Source organism: Oratosquilla oratoria, chromosome 26 (assembly GCF_046742065.1).
Source record: "Oratosquilla oratoria isolate Oo_2021 chromosome 26, ASM4674206v1, whole genome shotgun sequence".
NCBI lineage: Eukaryota > Metazoa > Arthropoda > Malacostraca > Stomatopoda > Squillidae > Oratosquilla > Oratosquilla oratoria.
This window is the reverse complement of record NC_134802.1, coordinates 38,884,644-38,910,063: the sequence shown is the minus strand read 5'-3', so window position 1 is coordinate 38,910,063 and position 25,420 is coordinate 38,884,644. Positions and strand designations below refer to the sequence as shown.

Genomic DNA, 25,420 nt, shown 5'->3' with positions numbered 1-25,420 from the left:
ACAGTTTATTCTTGATTGATGAATAAGGTATTGATGTTTTTTAATGTATTGACCATGTATGCCTCTGGTTAACTTAGAATTTAAACTGAGTGAGCACAATGACATGATGTTTTTTACTATGCCTCTGGTTAACTTAGAATTTAAACTGAGTGAGCACAATGACATATGTATTTTGTTTTTGCATATTTGAAATACTGTATATGCCAGTATACAAATCATTGCAATGCATAAGTTGCCTCCTAATATTCTGAGATGTGGTTTAAGTTTAAGTCTATATTCACTGGACAAGATGACCCCTGAAAATAAAGCAGCATCACTTTCCCAGCTGTTATATAAAAAGAATAAACTACATTATCTCATAAATATATGGTAGCTTTATGGATAGTTACATCAAATGTACAGGTTTATATATAAGAATATCAGCAATTAATATTGCAATAATTATTGCATCTTCAGTTAAGGCTGATGGAAGAGACAGTCTGTATTACAGTTTTAAAGTCTGTAGAGTAGTTCCCTATTGCTTATGGCGATAGTAAGATACCACTTGCGTAATGAACCCATAGCTTAACAGCTGGCTGTTTGGGATTGGTGGCACCACTGATAAATGGTAGGTTTGCAAGGCTGTGTATCCAGAGAGGAACTACAAAGATAGCCCCAACACTTTCAAAACTCATATGAGGAGAGATAGTCAAAACTGAAATTCAAAACTCTGGAACAAAGGAAAAAAAAGAGGGGACTTGCTAATGATCTATTGATCATGAAAGGTATGGAAGTCCTTGATAGAGAAGATTTACTAAATTGGGATAAGAGAATTACAAGGGAACATGAAAAGAAACTCAAAAAGGAAAGTTATAGAAAAGACCAAACTGGACGAAATAATAGTGTGTGCAAAAACTATATACGAATTTAAGAGCAAACTAGACACTGCAAGATACAAAGATAGGACACCATGAGCGTAGCTCCCCTTCCCATAAGATACATACAGACATACATATACCAAAGGCTCTTTTCCCCCTTACATGGGAGGTAGCCAAAAGACAAAGGCATATAAACCACTCCCACCCATTCTATCCCTTACATACTCCACTCCCCTCTACCCTCTTCCCTCCCTCTTATCTTGGCACCTCCTGGATGACAGGTCATCCCTGCATTTTGTCCACTCCTCTGGGTCAGAAGCAGTGTTGCAAGGCACAGCACATCCACAGTAAGGCTGCTTCATTAATTCAGTGACTCCTTCCTCTCTGTCCCCTCATGCAGAAAAGGAGAAGTCGGGGAGAAATCCCTTTGGGCTGCGTCAATTTACTTTTCAAACATATTCCCTCACCCCCATCCCCCACCCACTCCCCCTTATGCATCACAGCATCATCCATACACAACCTTTCTCCATTCACCCCAATCTTCTGTCCTCTCCTGTCCTTCGTCAATAGACATTCCCCAATTTCCCAATGCCCCTTTTACCCCATCCATCCATCTCATCCTAGGTAACCTCCTCATGTTCACTCCTTCCACCTCTGCCTTCCACACGTCTTTTACTAGTCATTCTTCATTTATTCATTCCTAGTGTCCAAACCATCCCAATACTCTTTCATCAACCCTAGCTCCCAACTCCCTTTCCACCCCTGTTCTCCTCCTCACCTCCTCATTTCTCAGTCTATCTAGCCTAGTAAACCCTATCATACTTATCAGACATTTATCTCAAACATATTCAAACTTCTTCTCTCTTCCTCTCTTATGTTCCATGTTTCTGCCTTGTACACTGCTGTTGGCACAATCACTCCTTCATAAAATCTCCTCTTAGCATCCATTCCCAAATGTCTATTTCTCATTACACTTTTTAATCCCCCAAGCCATTTACTTGCTTCTATCAATCTACATTCTACCTCCACCTCCACTCCTCCCTTTCCTGCCACATTCGCACCCAAGTATCTAAAACTATCCACTTCCTCCAGTCTCTCTCCCTTAACCCCTTCCATACGGTGCCGCATACGTAGGCGGCATGAGGAGCAAGTGGATACGCGAGGCTGCCATATCGGTGTCTTGATTATATCTATTGTAGTTGCCCCTGCGTAATGACATACTCTCTAAAATGTCTTCATCACATTTTCTATGGTTATCAAAATTCACGGGTGAAAGAGAGAACAATCGATATAAGCGGTGACTATATTTTATGATGCGATTATTATTACGACGCATCGTATGTCTGGCAGCTAATGCGTATCCACTTTCTCCTCATGCCGCCTACATAGGCGGCACCGTATGGAAGAGGTTAAACAAACATAAAATAACCTCACCAGCCAGTCCACCATTACTGTACCTCCTTTTTTTAGACATTCTGCATGGCATCCATCCAACCCAGGTGCCTTACCTGCTTTCATCATCTTAACAGCTGGTTTCACTTCATCTTTCCCTATTTCTCCTCCATTTTCCTCACTCATCACTCTCATTTTCTTAGCGCTTCCCACTGCAACTACCTTTCCCTCCCTATCCTCCTTCACATTTAGTACATACATACATACATATACCAAGGCTTTTTCCCCCTTACAAGGGAGGTAGCCAAAAAGGGAAAGGCATAAAAACACTCCCACCCATTTCATCCCTAAATACACTCCACACCCTCCCACCCTTCCTCTCATCTGAGCACCTCCTGGATGACGGGTCATCCCTGCACCCTGCCCACCGCCCTGGGTCAGAAGCAGTGTCGCAAGACACAGTACATCCACAGCAAGGCCGCTTCATTTAATCGGCGACCCCCCCTCTCCGTCCCCCTTTGCATATAAGGAGAGGACGGGGAGAAATCCCTTCGGGCTGCGTCAAAATTTACTCACACATACTACCCCACCCACCCCCCACCCCCCCGCCCATTCCTCCTCATGCAGTCACAACATCATCCATATACAACCATTCTCCACTCACCTCTGTCTTCCGTCCTCTCCCTTCCTTCCTCAACAGACATTCCCCTCTTCCCCAAAGCCCCCTTCACCCCATCCATCCACCTCATCCTAGGACGTCCCCTCATGTTCACTCCCTCCACATCTGCCTTCCATACCTCTTTTACTAGTCTTTCTTCACTCATTCTTTCCATGTGTCCAAACCATCCTAATATTCTTTCATCAACCCTATCTCCCAAATCCTTTTTCACCCCTGTTCTCCTCCTCACCTCCTCATTTCTCACTCTATCCAGCCTAGTAACCCCCACCATACTTCTCAGACACCTCATCTCAAACACATTCAAACTCCTTCTCTCTTCTTCTCTTATGTTCCACGTTTCTGCCCCATACAATGCTGTTGGCACAATCACTCCTTCATACAGTCTCCTCTTCGCATCCATTCCCAAATGTCTATTTCTCATTACACTCTTTAAACCACCAAGGCATTTACTCGCTTCTCTCAATCTACATTCTACCTCCACCTTCACTCCACCTTTTCCTGCTACACTTGCACCCAAGTATCTAAAACTATCCACTTCCTCCAGTCGCTCTCCCTTAATGTTCACTTCCAGTCTACTGCCACTTTCACCCCTTGTACATCTCATCACCTTACTTTTACCCACATTTATCTTTAGCTTTCTTCTATCACATACTCTCCCAAACTCTGCCACCAGCTTCCTCAATCCCTCCTCTGACCCTGCCACAAGCGCAGTGTCGTCTGCAAACAACAGCTGGCTCACCTCCCACTTTTCTCCATTTTCTTTAACCATCTCCAATCCCTGACTCACTACCCTAGCATTCACCTCTCGCACCACCCCATCCATGTATAAGTTGAACAGCCAGGGCGACATAACACATCCTTGACGAAGTCCCACCTTTACTTCAAACCACTCACTCTCTCCATTTCCAATCCTAACACATGCTCTGCTACTCACATAAAAACTCTTGACAGCTCCCAAAAGCTTTCCTCCTATCCCATAAATCTGCATAACCTCCCACAGTGCCTTTCTGTCTACCCTATCATAAGCCTTTTCCAGATCCATAAAAGCCAAAAAAACATCCTTCCCCTTTCCTATAGCTTTCTCACATATCTGTCTTACCACAAAGATCTGATCTACACAACCTCTACCCGTCCTAAATCCACACTGTTCCTCACCAATTACTCCTTCTGTTCCTCTCCTAATCCTCTCAATTAAGATTCTCCCATAAGCCTTCCCTACTACACTCAACAGGCTAATCCCTCTGAAATTACTACATTCACACTTGTCCCCTTTTCCCTTGTAAAGAGGAACTATACAGGCACTACTCCAGTCCTCCGGTACTCTACCCTCTCTCCAGCAAACATTAAATAATCTCACCAACCAGTCCACCATCACTGAACCTCCCTTTTTCAGACATTCTGCATGACATCCATCCAGACCAGGTGCCTTACCTGCTTTCATCATCTTTACAACTGCCTTCACCTCATCCTTCCTTATTTCTCCTCCATTCTCCTCACTCATCACTCTCATTTTCTTCGTATTTCCCACTGCAGCTATCTTTCCCTCCCTATCCTCCTTCACATTTAGTAACTCCCTAAAATACTATGCCCACCTTCCTCTCACTGCCTTCTCTTCCATTATCATCTCTCCATCTGCACTTTTTACATTTTCTCTACTTGATTCACCTCTTCCTCTTTTAATTTCTTTGCAAAACATCTTTTTATTACTTTCAAAAATTTGTCATACTCTTACCCCATTTCACATCTGCTCTCCTCTTTGCCTCCTTTATCTTATGCTTTACTTATCTTCCCTTTACTTTGTACCTCACATAAGATTCCCTCGTCCAAATTTGTAACCAATCTATGAAAGCCTGCTTCTCTTCTACACTCTTCTTTGCTTCCTCATCACACCACTCACCACCCTTCCTTCTATTTCCTCCCATCTTCTTTGTTCCACACACCATCTTTGCACACCTTATGACTCCCTCCTTGAACCATCCACATTCCTCCTCCACTCCCAGTTCTACTCTATTCTTCACTTGCTCCCACTCCTCTATCAGCTTCTTATACTCATTCTCCTTTTCTTTCCCATTTAAACAGTTCACTGCTGTTGTGCAGGTCCCCACATGGACTGAGTCCTTCCTCAACAAAGAGCTTGATGGATTAGTAATGTCAGCATAGCGTTGAATAAATTTTCTATGGTATCCTGTCAATCCCAAGAAACTTCTAAATTTTTCTACATTGCTTGGAACTGGAAAATTCTTTACTGCTTCAACCTTTGAATTTACTGTACTAAGTCCATGCCTGTCTATCTTATGTTCCAAATAAATAACACTGTTCTGCAAGAACTTACATTTTTCAAGTTTCACTTTCAATCCTGCTTGAACTAGTCATGAGAATATCAAATCTACTTTCTTAAAGTGCTCAGCCGCTGTCTGGGAAACTATTAAAATATCATCTAGAAATATACTGGCATTGTTTCCTAACAACCCATCTAGAACTGTATTCATTAATCTCATGTAAGTTAATGGACTATTACATAACCCAAATGGCATTCGTTTGAACTCATAGTGTCCCGTTGGAGTAAAAGATGCTGTGAACTCTCGTGAGTCTTCATGCAACTCTATTTGCTAAAAAAGCAGATTTGATATCTCTAGTGCTAAAATATCTATTCTCAGTTCCCAAACCCCATCTGGGGCATTGGCTGCATGTTATTGTGGCAGAGTAGCATGCAGTTGATACTTTAGGGCCTATATGGGGCACCCCTATGGACCAGAGCCACACATCATTTTGTCTGTGATAGAGGAAAACTCAGTTCATAGAGAAATTATGACACTTTTATACTACGACTGTCCCTCCCTTATGCTGTCTCCTAACCCTTGTTATTGTCCTGTAACTCATTTAGAACATTCATTGTGTCTTCCAGTAATTTAGAATGATCACTATCAGACCAGGTCTGTGTTTTTGGTGGCACATATACTACTACAAATTTTCTACATTTCATATTTTTACTTACAACTTTAATCATAATTAATTCCACATTATATTTGCCTTCATTTATCTTTGTCACATTTAAGCCCTCTTTGGTCAATATCATGACTCCTCCCTGTTTATCTTCTTTTTTTTGCCCAGTGGTTGTATTGACCTTGTCCCACCATACTTGTTGATAGAGGACCTTTCAGTTTTGCCTCCACAACTCCCATAATGTCAGGTTTTTCTATTTCCAGATAGTTGTTTAATTAATTCCAGAGATCATACTGTCAGTATTTGTGTATGCCACTTTTAGCTTCATATTTTCTTCTCTTATTTTATTAAGTGTCCATTTTTCTGATGTACCATTTTTTCAGTCTCAGATCCAATACTCTCCAAAACAACTTGTTTTTTTCCATTTCTGTTCAGAGAGGGGGGGTCACCGATTTAATGAGGCGGCCTTGCTGTGGATGTGCTGTGTCTTGCGGCACTGCTTCTGACCCAGGGCAGTGGACAAGGTGCAGGGATGACCCGTCATCCAGGAGGTGCTCAGATAAGAGGGAGGGTGGAGGGGTGTGGAGTGTGTTCAGGGATGGAATGGGTGGGAGTGATTTTGTGCCTTTTTCTTTTTGGCTACCTCCCTTGTAAGGGGGAAAAAGCCTTGGTATATGTATGTATGTATGTACAATATGGATATGAAATTTATTCTTCTGCATCAAGCAAACATCTAAAGATCCTAGATTCAGTACACCACAATGGCATAAGTTTGGCAACAGGAGCTTTCAAATCTTCCCCCATCCTCAGTTTACTAATTGATGCTGGAGAGATTCCACTAGAACTATACCGACAGTCATCTACATCCGGTATTGGTTTAGGACACAGACTCCCTGAATCAAGAGCATTTACTACAGCCAACAGAAATTGTTTTAATAACTTTTATGAAAATCATCCAAGATTTTTGTTGTTGTCGTTCCCTAGACTGTCTGTCCGAGCAGTCCCGTCTCCCCAAGGAAGGCCACAGCCGAAACTGGGTTTTCCCACAAATCCTTTATAGAGTGTATGTTGTGTTGTTTGCGTGCATGATTGTGTATAATGCAGTCTTCCATTATGTGTTGTATGGTATGGGGTGAAGTGTTACATCCTGGGCAGCTGTTCACAACACGGTCGTCCAGCCTCTTCTGGTAGCTTAGAAGTGCTGGGTGGTGACCGCATCGCAGTCTGGCCAAGTGGACTCTGTCCCTACGTGGGAGAGAAGATTCAGAAGGGTGGATATCAGGGGGTCTGGCATGCAGCAGTGAGTTGTCTTTCAGTGTGTTAATGGAGCGGTGAGTGATATGATTATGAATATGTTTCCGGAGGCTGGTATTTGGTGGTTGTGGAGGAAGAGAAGAGAGTATCTGTGTGTAATAAAGGTCTTTGGGTGTAGTTTTAATGTTTCTTGGTGTGTGTGGGTGTTCTGCTATGTAGTGTAGCGGGTGTGATGTGTTTGTGGTGGCTGCAGCAAGTGTTTGTGTGCCTCTCATGTCGAGGTGGTCCTTGACTTTGAGGACTTTTGTTTCATGGTGTAAATGATCTGTAGGTGATGTATTTGTGCAGCCTGTAATTGAAAAAACAATCATCCAAGATATCCTAGACTGTTTAGTTTTACATACATACATATACCAAAGCCTTTTTCCCCCTTACTTGGGGGGTAGCCAAAAAGAAAAAGGTATATTAATCACTCCCACCCATTTCATTTCCCATATATTCCACTCCCCTCCACCCTCCTCCCTCCCTCCTATCTTGGCACCTCCTGGATGACGAGTCATCCCTGCATCCTGTCCACTGCCCTGGGTCAGAAGCAGTGTCACAAGACACAGCACATCCACAGCTAAGCTGCTTCATAAATTCGGCAACTGTTTAGTTTTAGAATAAGAAAAATACTGGAGACTATAAATATCACAAATCAGATCTGCCTGATTGAATTACCAGTTACCCCAACATGGAAGTTACCCATAATTAAATTTTGTAGATATTTTAAAGGTTTTAAAAAAGATAAATCAGATGCAGAAATTAAAGGAGAATTTTTAGAACATATTACTGAACATTTGGATTCCACGTTTGTTTTCACGGATGGCTCAAAAACAGATACTGGAGTCGGATATGGAGTTTTTAGTGATAATTTTAGCTGCAGAGGAGCACTACCAATTGCAGCACAAAAATTTACAGCAGAATTATATGGAATTTTAACAGCTCTAGAATACATTATAACTCGACAGACATAGAACTTCACAATCTTTTGTGATTCAAAATGTGCATTACAGCCAATAGAAATCTTCAGTGGCGATAATCCTCTAACAATGAAAATCTCACAGTGGGTGTTTCTACTACAATGTAGAGGGATCACTATATCTTTTTGCTGGGTTCCAGCACATATACATATATATGGAAATGAAAAAGCAGACTAGCAAAGTCAGCAGCAACCAGTCTGATCCCTAAACGGTGCACAATACCATATAGAGACATCCTTCCTAGCATCACGAATATCATCCATAAGTTGTGGAAACAACAGTGGAGTGAAGTGGGACTTAACAAAATGAAAGGGATCACCACAAATATACACCCTTGGAAATATGAAATTATGCCAAGGAAATGGGAAGTTGTTGTTGTTGTCGTTCCCTAGACTGTCTGTCCGAGCAGTCCCGTCTCCCCAAGGAAGGCCACAGCCGAAACTGGGTTTTCCCACAAATCCTTTATAGAGTGTATGTTGTGTTGTTTGCGTGCATGATTGTGTATAATGCAGTCTTCCATTATGTGTTGTATGGTATGGGGTGAAGTGTTACATCCTGGGCAGCTGTTCACAACACGGTCGTCCAGCCTCTTCTGGTAGCTTAGAAGTGCTGGGTGGTGACCGCATCGCAGTCTGGCCAAGTGGACCCTGTCCTTACGTGGGAGAGAGGATTCAGAAGGGTGGATATCAGGGGGTCTGGCATGCAGCAGTGTGTTGTCTTTCAGTGTGTTAATGGAGCGGTGAGTGATATGATTATGAATATGTTTCCGGAGGCTGGTATTTGGTGGTTGTGGAGGAAGAGAAGAGAGTATCTGTGTGTAATAAAGGTCTTTGGGTGTAGTTTTAATGTTTCTTGGTGTGTGTGGGTGTTCTGCTATGTAGTGTAGCGGGTGTGATGTGTTTGTGGTGGCTGCAGCAAGTGGGAAGTAATTATATGTCGTCTCCGCATAGGACATTCAAGGCTGACCCATGGGTATCTCATGAATGGTAAAAATCAACCTTACTGTGAAGATTGTTTAATCCCCATGACTATTAAACATTTGCTGGTTGAATGCCCTAGTCACAGAGAACTGAGAGAGCGTCACTTCCCAAATAAGAAAGAGATGGTAACCATAATTTGGCCAAGATATTGGGAAAAGAACTGCAGTATGATTATGAGGGAGTCATGAAATTCTGAAAAGAAGTTAATCTACTTGATCAAATTTAGTAACATACAAATTAATATTGAAATATAATCCTACCACTCTCATTTCATTGGATATACTCCAACATATATGTATATATTTACTCAATCTTCCTAAATTCTCCGGACCAACATTATAAGGGACTGGTTAGACTCTTTGGACTGGTTGGCCCTAAAATGTGTAATAATCAAAACCAAATAGCTTTTAACTCTATTCAGATCTTAACATAATTTAACACCATAAATATATAACCATTACACAATTTGATAACTAATACCTGATACTGAATTTAGATTTATTAATATTTATTATGGAAGGCAGATGTGGAGGGAGTGAACATGAGGGGACGTCCTAGGATGAGGTGGATGGATGGGGTGAAGGGGGCTTTGGGGAAGAGGGGAATGTCTGTTGAGGAAGGACGGGAGAGGATGGAAGACAGAGGTGGGTGGAGAATGGTTGTATATGGATGATGTTGTGATTGCATGAGGAGGAATGGGCAGGGGGGTGGGGGGTGAGGTAGTATGTGTGAGCAAATTTTGACGCAGCCCGAAGGGATTTCTCCCCGTCCTCTCCTTGTATGCAAGGGGGGACGGAGAGGGGGGGGTGGCCGATTAAATGAAGCGGCCTTGCTGTGGATGTGCTGTGTCTTGCGACACTGCTTCTGACCCAGGGCGGTGGGCAAGGTGCAGGGAGGACCCCTCATCCAGGAGGTGCTCAGAGGAGAGGGAGGGTGGGAGGGGTGTGGAGTGTATTTAGGGATGAAATGGGTGGGAGTGATTTTATGCCTTTCCCTTTTTGGCTACCTCCCTTGAAAGGGGGAAAAAGCCTTGGTATATGTATGTATGTATGTATGTAATATTTACCTTCATCTATACATAGTAAATCACTATTATTATTATTATTATTATTATTATTATTATTATTATTATTATTATTATTATCTATACCCAAAATTGGATCTTAGAATTTAACAATTTGGCGTCTATGACCTCGGCAGTTACGACGCCAGATAACCTTTAATCAATCAATCAATCAATTGGGAATTCTGGTGATCTTACCATGCTTCCAGATGTTGGATATGGTGTGTGAATAGCTGTAGTTTGCAATATGACTCTTTCCTTGAACCATCCCCATTCCTCCTCCACTCCTAGTTCTATTCTATCCTTCACTCCCTCCCACTCCTCTCTCAGCTTCTTCTTATACTCATTCTCCTTTTCTTTCTTATTTAAACAGTTCACTCTAAGCACCTCCTTACCTTCTGCCCTTTTCCTCTTTCTCCACCTATTCTCCACCCTCTATATACCTTCCACCTGAAAATGATATAATATTCCCTCACTCTCTCCCCATAGAACATGTGCATCCTTAACTCTTCCTACCATACTCCTGGTCACCATTATATAGTCCATTAACACTCTGTCTACCACCCTTCCATCCACCACCCTCTCCCATGTGTACTTATGCTTGACTTTCTTCCTAAACACTGTATTTGCTATCATCAACTCTCTTTCAAGACACATCTTCACCATCAATTCTCCACTACGATTTTTACCTGGAACTCCATACTTCCCAATCACTCCATCTATTGGTTCATTTCCTACCCTAGCATTAAGGTCTCCCAATACAACTACATTGACATTTCTCCCTTATCCCTCTATGCACTCATTTATATCTACCCAAAAAGCCTCCCTTTCCTCTACGCTCTACAAAGGTTTACAAAGGCGGAGCATGCCGACAGGAGACCTTTTGATCCATATCTAGGTCGGATGCAAAAAAAAAAATCATATTAATAATAAAACAATAAATAAAAACTATAATAATGTAAACAAATAAAATACATAAATGCATAGGTATAGTTAAATAATAAACAAACAGGTAAATAGTAAATAATAATAAATTGACATATAACTAATAATAAATGAAAATCAGACAGACAAATGATAACAAAACAAAAACAAATAATATAAGATAAAATATAATCATTACAGCATCTTACTTAGGTATTTATCTAACTGATTCTTAAAGCTTCGAACTGAACTACATTGCACTACCTGTGCAGGAAGTTTATTCCATTCATTTACTACACGGTTGGCAAAGTTGTTTCTACCTACTTCCAAATTGAATCTATTTCCGGACAGTTTGAGACCATTGTTTCTTGTCTGATTCTTATTCAATGTGAAAATTTTGTCACTTTTGATGTCAATTCCCTTTAAAATCTTAAAGACCTGTATCAAGTCACCTCTGAGTCTACGCTTTTTTAGGGAAAACAGATTCATGTGTTTTAGTCGATTTTCGTATGATTTATTTTTTATATTTGGAATCAGTTTTGTGGCTCGCCGTTGTACTTTTTCCAGTCTGTCAATGTCTTTAATGAGATTCGGTGACCATACAGAAACAGCATATTCCAAATGTGGACGAACTAACGATTATACACTGCTTGGATGATTTGAGGTCGTTATTGATAATTACGCCGAGATCTTTTTCACTATCCACTTTTGTTAACGAATTACCAAATAACTTATAATCGTACTTACTGTTATTTTTACCTATGTGCATTACCTTGCATTTACTTGTGTTAAATTTCATCAGCCACTTTTCAGACCATTGCTGTAATTGATCTAAATCTACTTGAATATCTAATTGGTTTGAGTGATCATTTGCCACTCCGCACAGTTTTGTATCATCAGCAAATTTGGAAACAGTAGATTTTAGTCCATGGTCTATATCATTTATATATACTATGAATAGAAGTGGCCCAAGAACGGAACCCTGAGGAACTCCACTTGCAATACTTTTCCATCCAGAAGTTTTTCCATTTAAAACAACTCTCTGTTTTTGACCATTCAACCAATTACTAGTCCAACCTAATAGGCTACCACTTATTCCATGCAAAGCTAATTTAGTAAGTAGTCTTTCGTGTGGGACGGTATCAAAAGCTTTTGCAAAGTCTAGATATACTAAATCTATATTGTTTCTTTTGTCATAATTCGATATAACTGTGTTGTAGAATTCGAGTAAGTTAGTCACGCAAGAACGTTTCCGTCTGAAACCATGCTGGCTATCATTTATCAAACGGTTACTTTCTAAATGATGTTCGATAGCATCTCTGATGATAGTTTCCATTATTTTTCCTACGATTGAAGTCAAACTTATAGGTCTATAGTTATTTGGTTTCTTTTTGTCACCTTTTTGGAATATGGGAGTAACGTTAGCTAGCTTCCATTCTGTTGGGACATCTCCGGATATGATGGATTTCTTGAAAATAATTTCTAATGGAACAACAATCTCATTTTTCATTTCCTTTAAGATTCTTGGATGCCAACCGTCAGGCCCTGGTGGTTTATTAACTTTGAGTTTGTCTATACACCTTTTAATTTTTTCTTTTGTTATATCTACCGTAGTGAGTAAGTTTACCCCAGACTTTTCACAGGTTTCAGTTTGGAATTCACTTTGAGGTGTTTCGTTTACGAATACCGAGCTAAAATAATTGTTTAAGATATTACACATTCCTTCATTTGAATATTCAAGTTGACCGTCAGCAGATAATAGTGGACCAATGTGATTCCTAACAACCTTTTTATCTCTAATGTAACTATAGAATTCTTTGGGATTCTCTTTGGATTTATCAGCGATGTTCATTTCGTATTGTCGTTTTCTTTTCCTTATTGTCTTTTTTAAATATCTCTATTGATACATAATTTTCATAGTCATTAGATGCACCCGAGCACTTATATTTCTTATAAGCCTGTCTCTTTTTAGCAATACTTTTTTCAGTTTCTTTGTCGAGCCACTTTGGGCGAGCCTGATTTGGGGGACGTCTGTCCTTAAAAGGAATATAAGTTTGAATCATCTTAGTGAGCGTATTTTGAAATATTTCCCACATCTGATCTACAGGTCTTTCGTTTAATTTTGCCTCCCAATCTGTAAGCTGAAGCTCCTGACGTAGTCCTATGAACTGAGCTTTACTGAAATCGGGTATTTTAGAAACACAAGTATCTATTCTAAAATTGTTTAGGAGTTTGAATCTAACTAAGTTGTGATCGCTATTTGCAACAGATTCACCGACTTCTACATCAGTTACCATGCTTTCGCGGCTAGTGATCAAAAGATCGAGTAAGTTTCCATATCTTGTGGGCTCTTTTACATGCTGAATTAAGTAATTGTCGCCAAGAAAATCAATCAAGCGACTACCTATATGGCCATGTTCAAGGGTCATCCAATCAATGTCAGTAAAATTGAAATCACCCATTATCAATAAATCCCGGTTGCAGAAACTAGACAGTTCTTGAAATAACAGTTGGTCGTCTGCTAATGATAATGTCTTTGGCCTATATATTACACCTATATTCATTTTTTGTCCATTTGTTTGGGTTAACTCAACCCACAAACTATCATATGCATCCTGTTTCACTTTCTCTAAAACACAAGCATGAACATTGTTTTTAACGTACAATAGAACACCCCCACCTTTCTTGTGATTTCTATCCTGATGAAAGTGTTTAAATCCCGCAATATTAAATTCAGCTTCAAACTCTGTACCATTTAACCATGTCTCAGTTATTCCTATCATATCGGGATTTTCGCTTTTGACATACGCCTGTATTTCTTGAAATTTGTTCCTAATACTACGAGCATTAAAGTACATGATATTTTTTCCTCCACTATAATTACATCCCATCGTGATCTTTTTATGTCTTCCACTGACATTACATCCTATCTTGATATTTTGGCCTTCATTGACATTCTGTCCGGTATCCCTTCCTAAAGTTATATTTTGTCCTTCAGTGATATTATATCCTACCGTGATATTTTCTCCTCCATTATCATTACATCCTCTCGTGATATTTTGTTCTCCACTATCATTACTTCCCATCGTGATCTTTTGTCCTCCACTGTCATTACATCCCATTGCGACATTTTGTCCTCTAGCGACATTACATCCTATCATGATATTTTGGCCTTCATTGACATTCTGTCCGGTATCCCTTCCTAAAATTATATTTTGTCCTTCACTGACATTATATCCTACCGTGATATTTTCTCCTCCATTATCATTACATCCTATCGTGATATTATGTTCTCCACTATCACTGACATTATATCCTACTGTGATATTTTCTCCTCCATAATCATTACATCCTATCGTGATATTTTGTTCACTACCATTACTTCCCATCGTGATCTTTTGTCCTCCACTGTCATTATATCCCATTGCGACATTTTGTCCTATGACATTACATCCTAATGTGACATTTCGTCCTCTAGAGACATTACATCCTATCATGATATTTTGGCCTTCATTGACATTCTGTCCGGTATCCCTTCCTAAAATTATATTTTGTCCTTCACTGACATTATATCCTACCGTGATATTTTCTCCTCCATTATCATTACATCCTCTCGTGATATTTTGTTCTCCACTATCATTACTTCCCATCGTGATCTTTTGTCCTCCACTGTCATTACATCCCATTGCGACATTTTGTCCTATGACATTACATCCTAATGTGACATTTCATCCTCAGGCCCATACACACTTACAAAAACCCATATCTCCCTTCCCAGCTTCACCTTCATCCACATCAACCTTGATGAAACCTTCCACTCCACTACATGCTTACTTATCTCTTCACTTACTAGTATAGCCACCCCTTCTCTCCCTTGTCCCCTCTTCACTCTTGAGTACCTCCCAACTACACTCCCAAACTCACTCGCCCTTTCCTTTCATTTTAGCTTCACTCAAAGCCAGCACATCCATCTTTCTTCTTGGAAACATACTGTCTATCTCTTCCCTTTTACTCTCATCTGTACCACATTCACACACGTTAAAAGACCCAAACCTTAGGGTACTGGTTGGAAAACTCCCAGACCCTCTTATGCCTTTACTTTTTTTAGGTATGTTCCCTTTGGGGCTACAGGTAGTAGGACTCCTAATCCCATCCCCTGTCCCATTTTTTGTCGCCTCTTATGACTGAAGTGAGACTTTGTGGTAGCATTCTCTTACCCCACCACAGGGTAGGCAAAAAAAGGAAATGAATATTCAGAGAAATGGTACGGGACAGTAACAAGGGTTGAGGGACAGCATAACGGAGGGACAGTCGTAGTATAAAAGTATCATAATTTCTCTATGAACAGAGTTTTTCTCTATCACAGACAAAATGATGTGTGGCTCTGGTCCATAGGGGCTCCCCATATAGACCCTAAAGTATCAACTGCATGCTACTCTGCCACAATAATGTGCAGCCAATGCCCCAGATGGGGTTTGGGAATTGAGAATAGATATTTTAGCACTAGAGATATCAAATCTGCTTTTTGGCAATAGAATTGCATGAAGACTCACAAGAGTTCACATCATTTTCTACTCCAACGGGACACTATGAGTTCAAACGAATGCCATTTGGGTTATGTAATAGTCCATTAACTTACATGAGATTAATGAATACAGTTCCAGATGGGTTGTTAGGAAACAATGCCAGTATATTTCTAGATGATATTTCAATAGTTTCCCAAACAGCAGCGTAGGACTTTGAGAAATTAGATTTGATATTCTCAAGACTAGTTGAAGCAAGATTGAAAGTGAAACTTGAAAAATGTAAGTTCTTGCAGGACAGTGTTATTTATTTGGGACATAAGATAGACAGGCATGAAACATCAAAAGAACACCCAAATACATATATCACACACATACTCTCTTTTCCTCCACAACCATCAGACACCAGCCTCCAGTAGTATATCCATAATCATATCACTCACTGCTCCATCAACAAATTAAAAAATAATACATTGCTGCATGCCAGACCCCTTGATATCCATCCCCATGAATCCTCTCTCCCCCTGAAAGGACAGAGTCCACCTGGCCAGACTGCAATGTGGCCATCATCCAGCTATTCAAAGCTGCCAGAAGAGGCAGGATGACAGTAATGCAGACAACTGCCTACAATGTAACACTTCACCCCATACTATATAGCACATTACAAAAAGTTGCATTGTACACAGTCACACCAACAACACAATTTAATCTCTATACAGGATTTGTGGGAAAAACCTGTTCTAGCCATGGCATTCCTCAAGGAGACCAGACTGCTCAGCCAGATAGTGTAGGGAATGACAACAACAACAACAACAGACTATACAGAACAAAACCCTAAAGATAATTACAGGCTGCACAAATACAACAACAATAGACCATCAACACTATGAAACAAAAGTCCTCAAAATCAAGAACATTGACATTTGGAGCACACAAACATTTGAGGCAGCCTCCACAAACGTAGCCCACCCACTACACTACATGAGAGAGCACCTACACATGCCAAGAAATATCAAAACAACACCCAAATATTTATATTATACACAAATACTCTCTTCTCTTCCTCCACAACTACCAGACACCTCTCTCCAGAAGCATATCCATAATCATATTGCTAACTGCTGAAAGACAACACACTGCTGCATGCCCAACCCCCTTATATTCATCCCTCTGAATCCTCTCTCTCTTGAGAGGACAGAGTCCACCTGACCAGGGGTGCAATGTGTCCACCAACCAGCCCTTCCAAGTTACCAGAAGTGGCTGGATGACTGCATTGCAGAGAACTGTCCAGGATGTAACACTTCACCCCATACTATACAGATGATTATGGAAGGCTGCATGATACACAGTCATACACACCAATAACACAACATACACTCTATGAGGGATTTATGGGAAAACCCCATTCCAACCATGGTGTTCCTGAGGGAGATGGGACTGCTTGGCAAGACAGTCTAAGGGATGTCATCATCATCATCATCAGCCAGCCAAGTCATGCACCCACTCACACCCATCTACCAGCCATTGTTTCCTTCTCATCATAGCTCCTCTATAAAGTAATGACTGCATATAAATATCCATAAAGGGTTGAATTGAGGAGTGAAAATGAATTTAAGAGTAAAGGAAGTAAGTAAATGTCTGGGTGTTAAGAAAAGTGTGATGAGTAATAGGTATTTGGGATTGAATGCAAAGAGAAGGTTATATGGAGGAGGTATTAAATCTGTGGTACAATGTGGAACAAAGATTTATAATGTAAAAAAAACTGAAATGAACACAACAAATGTATTTGAAATTAAGTGTTTTAGAAGTATGATAGGTGATTGAAAAATAAGTTGAATGAAAGATTATGGCAATTATAATTGAATAAATTGTAAGACTGTTGCCAGATGATTTTACTTAGCAGAGGGATGACCCCTGTCATTGAAGGGTTAAAATTAGACTAAACTCAGTAAATGATATCTGTTTTTGTATGATGTTGGTTAGATTTACATATGATTAGATTTAGCTGCTGCTGATTTTATTGAGCATTTGGATGGATCCTGCCATATATAGGTTAATAGGCGAAATGTTATAAGATGCATTATTTACTATAGTGGATTGTTCCTTTTTTGATATCTAAACAGGGTAATGTGGTTATACCAGGCTTAAATGTGGTGGACTGCAGCAACATAACTGAAGTATTTAACTGCCTTGAGGCAGGACTAGTCCTCCGTCACACTGCAGCTCTACAGAATCGCAACCCTGCCACATCGCATGCTATCTTCTCCATCATTCTTGAACATCAGTGGACTGATACAGGTTTGTGTCAGTAATTTTGTATGGAATCATGAATTGTTCTATTATGATGTTTCAGTGTTTAATATAAGTACAGTACTGAATGTGGTGCTTAGGAAGAAGCAAACAAGAAGACCTCTCATTTAGTACATATATACATATACCAAAGTCTTTTTCCCCCTTACACGGAGGGTAGCCAAAAAGAAAAAGGCATAGAAATCACCACCCATTTCATTTCCCATATATTCCACTCCCCTCCACCCTCTTCCCTCCCTCCTATCTTGGGACCTCTTGGATGACAGGTCATCCCTGCATCCTGTCCACCGCCCTGGGTCGGAAGCAGTGTCGCAAGACAGCAAGGCCGCTTCATTTAGTAGCACTTTCATACACATACAGCAAATAATTTGTTTCCCATCTTCATTCTACTTCTTTGACCCCCTTTTTTGACACACATCTCCATCTTCACATTCTTGCAATTTTTAGGTTATCCTTCTTTATATTTAAACTGTAGAAGTTGGGGAGATGTTTCATATGTGTAAATCTGTTTAGTTGTAGCCAGATGAAATATATGAAAAAGGTTTATTCTCATTTATTCTCATCCCCTGCCACACTACTTAGATCAAAGGCATTGTAGTGAGACATAAACCTTCTACAGCAGGGTCCAACAGCCAAAGCCAGTCCACCCCCACCTTCCAATTATGTGACAGCACCCTTCCTCATCCACTCAGAAATGTGACAGAACAGATGAGAAAAAAAATAAATTCGGGTCACACCATCCTTTCTTCCATTCCATATCTTCAAATCTTCCTCCATTTACTACCCTCCTTTACATCCTCTCTGCTCTACTCCACAAATATTGTAACCGATAATGGTTGTGGTTACACAAGGAGGACTTAATGCGGGCGAGATAAACTCTAAAACGGGAGTTTTCTTCTATTTATTAACAATGAAGGCAATCTGGTTAACAAATATTATAAGGTACAAATGGGCCCTGTGGGCAAATAACAATATGTGCCAGGCCTTGACCTAGGGCACAACTGGCTGGCAGCCTCTCGACCTGCCTAGCTTTGGGTGGTAGGCTCTTGACCTGCCCAGCTCTGGCGTTCGTGACATGGGTGTTATAGGTTATATAGGGGGTTAGTGGGTTGTTGTAAGTAAAGGCGTTAGTCTCGCTATTCTATGCATTGGGGTTAGTTTTATATATGAGGGTTAGTCCTATAGTTGATGGGTGTTGTTAGGTATATTATATATATGTTAGTTTATGGGTAATATAAAAGGGGAGTTATAATAAAGGATTTTTAATAGGTTAGTCTGGTGACATTGGGTATCTATATCTTGTTTGTCTTGAAATGTGCTGCGTTAGATGTATGTTCTGGGAAATGCAAGGTAAGCAAGAGGGGAGTCTCGCTATGTTGCAAGCATGTGGATCACGTGCGTGGTAGGTGATGGTTAGTAATGGTTACAATATTCCTCATTCATCCAAGCCCCCCCTCTTATTTTATTTACTTTTTTTTTTTTTTTTTTTTTTTTTTTTTTCAAGCTCCTATCTGTCAAACTATATACCAAACGTTTTTCCTCTTTATAAAGGAAGTAGCCAAGTCAACAGGCACATACCCACTCCTACCCATTCCACTCCCATTTATCATCCTTTCCTCCCTCTCATCTTAGTTCCTCATAGATGAAGAATCATCCCTCTCACCCTCCCACTGCCCATAACCTCATGCACTCATCTGCCAGTGGACCTGACATTATAACTAACTTCTATCTAAAACACATTGGCATACACACACTCACCAACATTGCAAACTACAGCTGTTCACACAACACTATACCCAATATCTGGAAAGATGGAAACATCATACGAGCTCTGAGCTCTCTTATGGGAGGGAAATAGCTGTCAATCATGAGTCCAACATGTGATCCAAAGACCAAGGTGAAACCAAGGTGAAACCATCCACAAACCCAACAAAGACCCAACAGTTCCAGCATCACACCTCTCTGCACTCCATTCAAAATCATAGAATGCCTACAGCTCGTCACACCACATACCCCCCCATTGCTGAATCACATGGCTTTAGACCACTACACTCCACACGCACTCACACAAAAAGTTTTTGATGGCATCAATTCAAATAAGCCCCCACACAGAATACTATTCATAACACTAGACATTAGTAAAGCTTTTGACGTCATCCTGTCACAATCTTACAAACAAAATGTATAACACAAACATGCACAGTAACACCAAAATATGGCTGGCCAGTTATCTGGCTGGTAGAAATGCCTATGTGTTACATGATGACCCATCATTGCACACCAGAAACTTTAAGAACAGAGTACCACAGGGCTCAGTTCTATCCCCCACACTGGTAATCTATACATGCATGATATACCCACACCCAACACCTCGGAAATACAAATTTATTCTAATGTACATAACATAACAATAACATGCACACACCATAATGCAGACAAAGCTGAAGAAATACTACAACTATACTTCAATATACTCAATACCTGGTTTATTACAAATAGACTCAAAATAGCCCCAACCAAATCTACAACCACACTATGTATAGACGAACTAACAGGAAAAATATACAAAATAATTGAATGCTCACTCATACATACATACATATACCAAGGCTTTTTCCCCCTTCCAAGGGAGGTAGCCAAAAAGGGAAAGGCATAAAAACACTCCCACCCATTTCATCCCTAAATACACTCCACACCCCTCCCACCCTTCCTCTCATCTGAGCACCTCCTGGATGACGGGTCATCCCTGCATCCTGCCCACCGCCCTGGGTCAGAAGCAGTGTCGCAAGACACAGTACATCCACAGCAAGGCCGCTTCATTTAATCGGCGACCCCCCCTCTCCGTCCCCCTTTGCATATAAGGAGAGGACGGGGAGAAATCCCTTCGGGCTGCGTCAAAATTTACTCACACATACTACCCCACCCCCCACCCCCCCGACCATTCCTCCTCATGCAGTCACAACATCATCCATATACAACCATTCTCCACTCACCTCTGTCTTCCGTCCTCTCCCTTCCTTCCTCAACAGACATTCCCCTCTTCCCCAAAGCCCCCTTCACCCCATCCATCCACCTCATCCTAGGACGTCCCCTCATGTTCACTCCCTCCACATCTGCCTTCCATACCTCTTTTACTAGTCTTTCTTCACTCATTCTTTCCATGTGTCCAAACCATCCTAATATTCTTTCATCAACCCTCTCTCCCAAATCCTTTTTCACCCCTGTTCTCCTCCTCACCTCCTCATTTCTCACTCTATCTAGCCTAGTAACCCCCACCATACTTCTCAGACACCTCATCTCAAACACATTCAAACTCCTTCTCTCTTCTTCTCTTATGCTCACTCAAAGAAGGAAAACTACCAGGAGATTGGAAAAATGCCAATATAAGGCTGATATATAAAGGGGGAAATAAGGAAGACACAACAAATTATAGACTAGTGTCCCTAACGAGTATAATGGTTAAAATTTGTGAGAAAATCATCAAAGATAGATGGACAAAATATCTGGAGGAGAATGATATACTGAACCCAAGGCAATTTGGATTCAGACAAGGAAGATCATGTACCACTAATTTAATTTGTTTCTATTCAAGATTGATAGATATATTGCAAGAAAGGGATGGCTAGGCAGACTGTGCCTTCCTGGACTTACAAAAGGTATTTGATAAGGTACCACACAGAAAATTGCTATGTAAACTGGAAACAATAGGAGGCATACATGGAAAACTATTGAACTGGATGGAGGACTTCCTACATGGAAGAAAAATGAGAGGGGTGCTCAGAAACAAATATTCAAAATGGGAAGAAATGAATAGTGGTGTTCCACAGGGGTCAGTACTAGTTCCGATAATGTTTGCTATATATGTAAATGACATGGATGAATTCATTGAAAGTTACATGAACTGCTTTGCAGATGATGCAAAATTATTAAAGAGAAACTCCGAAATAGACTGTGACTCATTGTAGAGTGATCTGAATAAAGCCTCAGAGTGGAGCAAGAGATGGGAGGTAGAATTCAACATCAAGAAATGCAGTATAATTGAATTTGGAAAAAGCAAGAAGAGAATATCAGGACAGTATGAAATTGATGGAAAAGAAGTAAAGAAAGTAAATTCATGTCACTAGATAAACATATAAATAAAATAGTCAGGAAACATACAATTTGTTGAGATCAATAAAGGTGGCCTTTAAATACCTGGATAAAGAAATGATCAAGAAAATATTACAAACACTGATAAGGCCAAAACTGGAATATGCAGTGCTGATATGGTCACCCAGTACAAAAAAGAATATAAATTAGAAAGAATACTAAGAGCAACGACAAAGACGGCCCCAACACTTTGAAACCTGACGTTTGAACAAAAACCGTCCGAAATGGAATTGCTGACCCTGGAACAAAGAAGAGAATAACGGGACATATTAACTGTCTACAGAATTATGGAAGGAAAAGAATGCCTTGATAGAGAGGACTTATTAAAGTGGGACAGAGGAAAAACAAGAGGACATGCAATGAAACTCAAAAAGGATAACTACAGAAGAGACCTGAAAAAGAACAGCTTCCCACACAGAGTGATAGATATATGGAACAAATTGGATGAAGAAATAGTGTGTGCAAACACAATACAAGAATTTAAGAACAAACTTGATCTTGCAAGATACAAAAGTGGGTCACCATGAGCGTAGCTCCCCTTCCCGTATAATACAACTAGGTAAATACTTCTCACCAATTCAGCAGTGGAACACAAATACTTACCACTCCTCTATATCAACAACACTCTCATACCACACACACATACACCCTAGATTCTTGACATAACATATGATACATCCATGTAATTCAAACAGCACATCACAAACATAAGGACTAGATGCACACCTAGACTTAACACACTTGAATCAATTACAGTAACAACATTTGGACAAAACAAAGAGATTAGTACTGCAGTACACAAACGATGCATAAACTCAGTGATGAATTATTTGAGCCCCACATGGGCCCCTAATCTTACTAAGACACACCACAACACCCTACAGATCATACAAAACAAAGCCCAAAAGACAATTACAGGCTACACAAATAGATCACCTACAGACCATTTACCGTATTTGTCTGCATATACTGTGCAGTTTTTTTTTGTTTTGGCTTTTTTAAGGGGGGGGGGGAAGGGGATTGTCCAAACCCACCCTATTAGTGCCAAGACAGCCCAGTGCTATTTCTGGATACTGTACTCTAACAACAGACCTTAGTGAAAATTGATGAAAATAATGATAAAGCCAAATTAATAATGTTTGCAGAAGTGGAAATTTATGGAATGGTTTCTAAAGTATATTCTAACTTATAAAACTTACCAATATTTCCCATCTTTATTTATGATTGATGATCTGTTAAATCATACTTTTTTATATTGGTATTGGACATCAATAAACAATGTTTGATAGGTAAAAGGATTTGATGACACACCTGATAAGCCACCATAAGTTTGTTTACATTTGGTGTGCCACTAACCAATTGGCATGATTCTTCTTGTGACCTGTTCTGCTTTGAATAGGCTCTTAGATCACTGTCCTTTATTAAACATGCACATATACTCATTATTTAATATTAATATCAAGATACAAATCAAAATCTAATGAAACAAAAAAAGTGAAATAATTTTAACAAAAGTATTGTGATGAAAAAGCATCTTGTTCACTACAGAAATATTCATAGTCATTAATCTCATCTTCATTTTCAAACCCTAAGAACTCCTCCTCATCTTCAAACCCAGAAAATTCTCCATCAATGTCAGCTTTGTCACTTTCACAGTCATCATCATATAACATATCATCCTCCATGCCATTCACATGGCATTGCTAATCCCACAATTTTTGAAAGACTTAACTAAGATATCTTGGTTAGCTGCATCCCATACTGTTGTCACCCATTAACACATCTGCAATAGCACTGGCTGTTTAGTCCATCCTGTTGGCATCACTTCCTTCTCTGATGTTGCCATCCACTTCTCTTCTTCCACAGCCACCAGACACCAGCCTCCAGAAGCATATCCATAATCATGAGAGGCACACAAACACCACAGCCTCCACAAACAGAGCACACTCACTACACTACATTACAGAACACCCACACATGACAAGAAATATCAAAGCAACACCCAAATACCTATACCAAACACAAATACTCTCCTCTCTTCCCCTACAGCCAACAGACACCAGCCTCCAGAAGTGTATCCATAATTATATCACTCACCACTCCATCAACAAACTGAAAAACAGTACATTGCTGTATGCCAGACCCCCTGATATCCATCCCTCTGAACCCTCTCTCCCTCGAAAGAACAGAGTCCACCAGGCCAGACTGCAATACAGCCACCATCCAGCCCCTTTAACCTACCAGAAGAGGCTTGATGATAGCATTGCAAGCAATTGCCTAGGATAATACTTCACCTCCTACTATACAACACATTATGGAGGACTGCATTGTACACAATCACACATGCCAACAACACAGTATACACTCTATCAACGATTTGTGGGAAAACCCAATTCCAGCTGTGGCATTCCTTAGAGAAACAGTACTGCTCAGTCAGACATCCTAGGGAATGGCAACAATCCAGAAAACAAACATAAACACCCTACAAAATATACAGAATAAAGCACTGAGAATAATAGTAGGATATATCAGAACCACCCAGTGTGACATCTACATTCAGAAGCCAAAATTCACCTTAGAGAACATCTCATGAAAATAACAGGAAAGCATTTCTATGTAAGTCCTCAACCCTACTCACCCTTGTCATTACATCACACAGGTATAACCAACTGAAAAAACAGCATACTACTCAAACATTGATAACAATCGACCTGCACCACACAACACATCCATACAAAAACCCAGATCACAAAATAAGTACTTCAAGATTTATCACCAAACTCTCTACTCCATGAAAGTTTCTGTGCAGACATTAGCTTCACTTATTAAAGTGAGACAGAAGAGAAACAAGAGGACACAAAAAGAAACTAAAGAAAGACAGTTACAGAAGAGACCTGAAAAAAAAATAGCTTCCCACATAAAGTGATTGATGTCTGGAACAAACTGAACAGAGAAACAGTGAATGCCAGAACTATACACGATTTTAAGAGCAAACTGGATGTGGAGAGATACGAAAACGGGTCACTACGAGCATAGCTCTCGTCCCATAAAATACAACTAGGTAAATACAGAAAAATCCCCCACAATAGAAGCAAGAACCACACAAACATAACTATGTTCCAGTCACCATCTAAAACTAAAATAATAACAACACAAATTAGGCTTGGCCACAGAAACAAACTACCCCGAATGCAACCGTCACACAAAAGACACAGAAGACCCCATCCTGCACTGCTCCTCCCTAGCCATGCTCAAACATGAACAACTAAGTATTTCTTCCTTGAGTGACTTGTGGGCCAATTCAGTTGCTGTTGATGATAATCT

General features: G+C 40.2%; 1 protein-coding gene across 2 annotated transcripts in view; it reads left to right on the top strand.

Moving 5' to 3' along the window:
• Window positions 1-25,420, top strand: part of cos (kinesin-like protein costa) — a 148,375-nt gene that overhangs the window by 16,279 nt on the left and 106,676 nt on the right. For both annotated transcript variants that reach the window (XM_076209564.1, XM_076209565.1), the window contains one exon: window positions 17,761-17,935. In XM_076209564.1, the coding sequence (XP_076065679.1) occupies window positions 17,761-17,935 (175 nt within the window). The remainder of the gene's footprint in view (window positions 1-17,760; window positions 17,936-25,420) is intronic.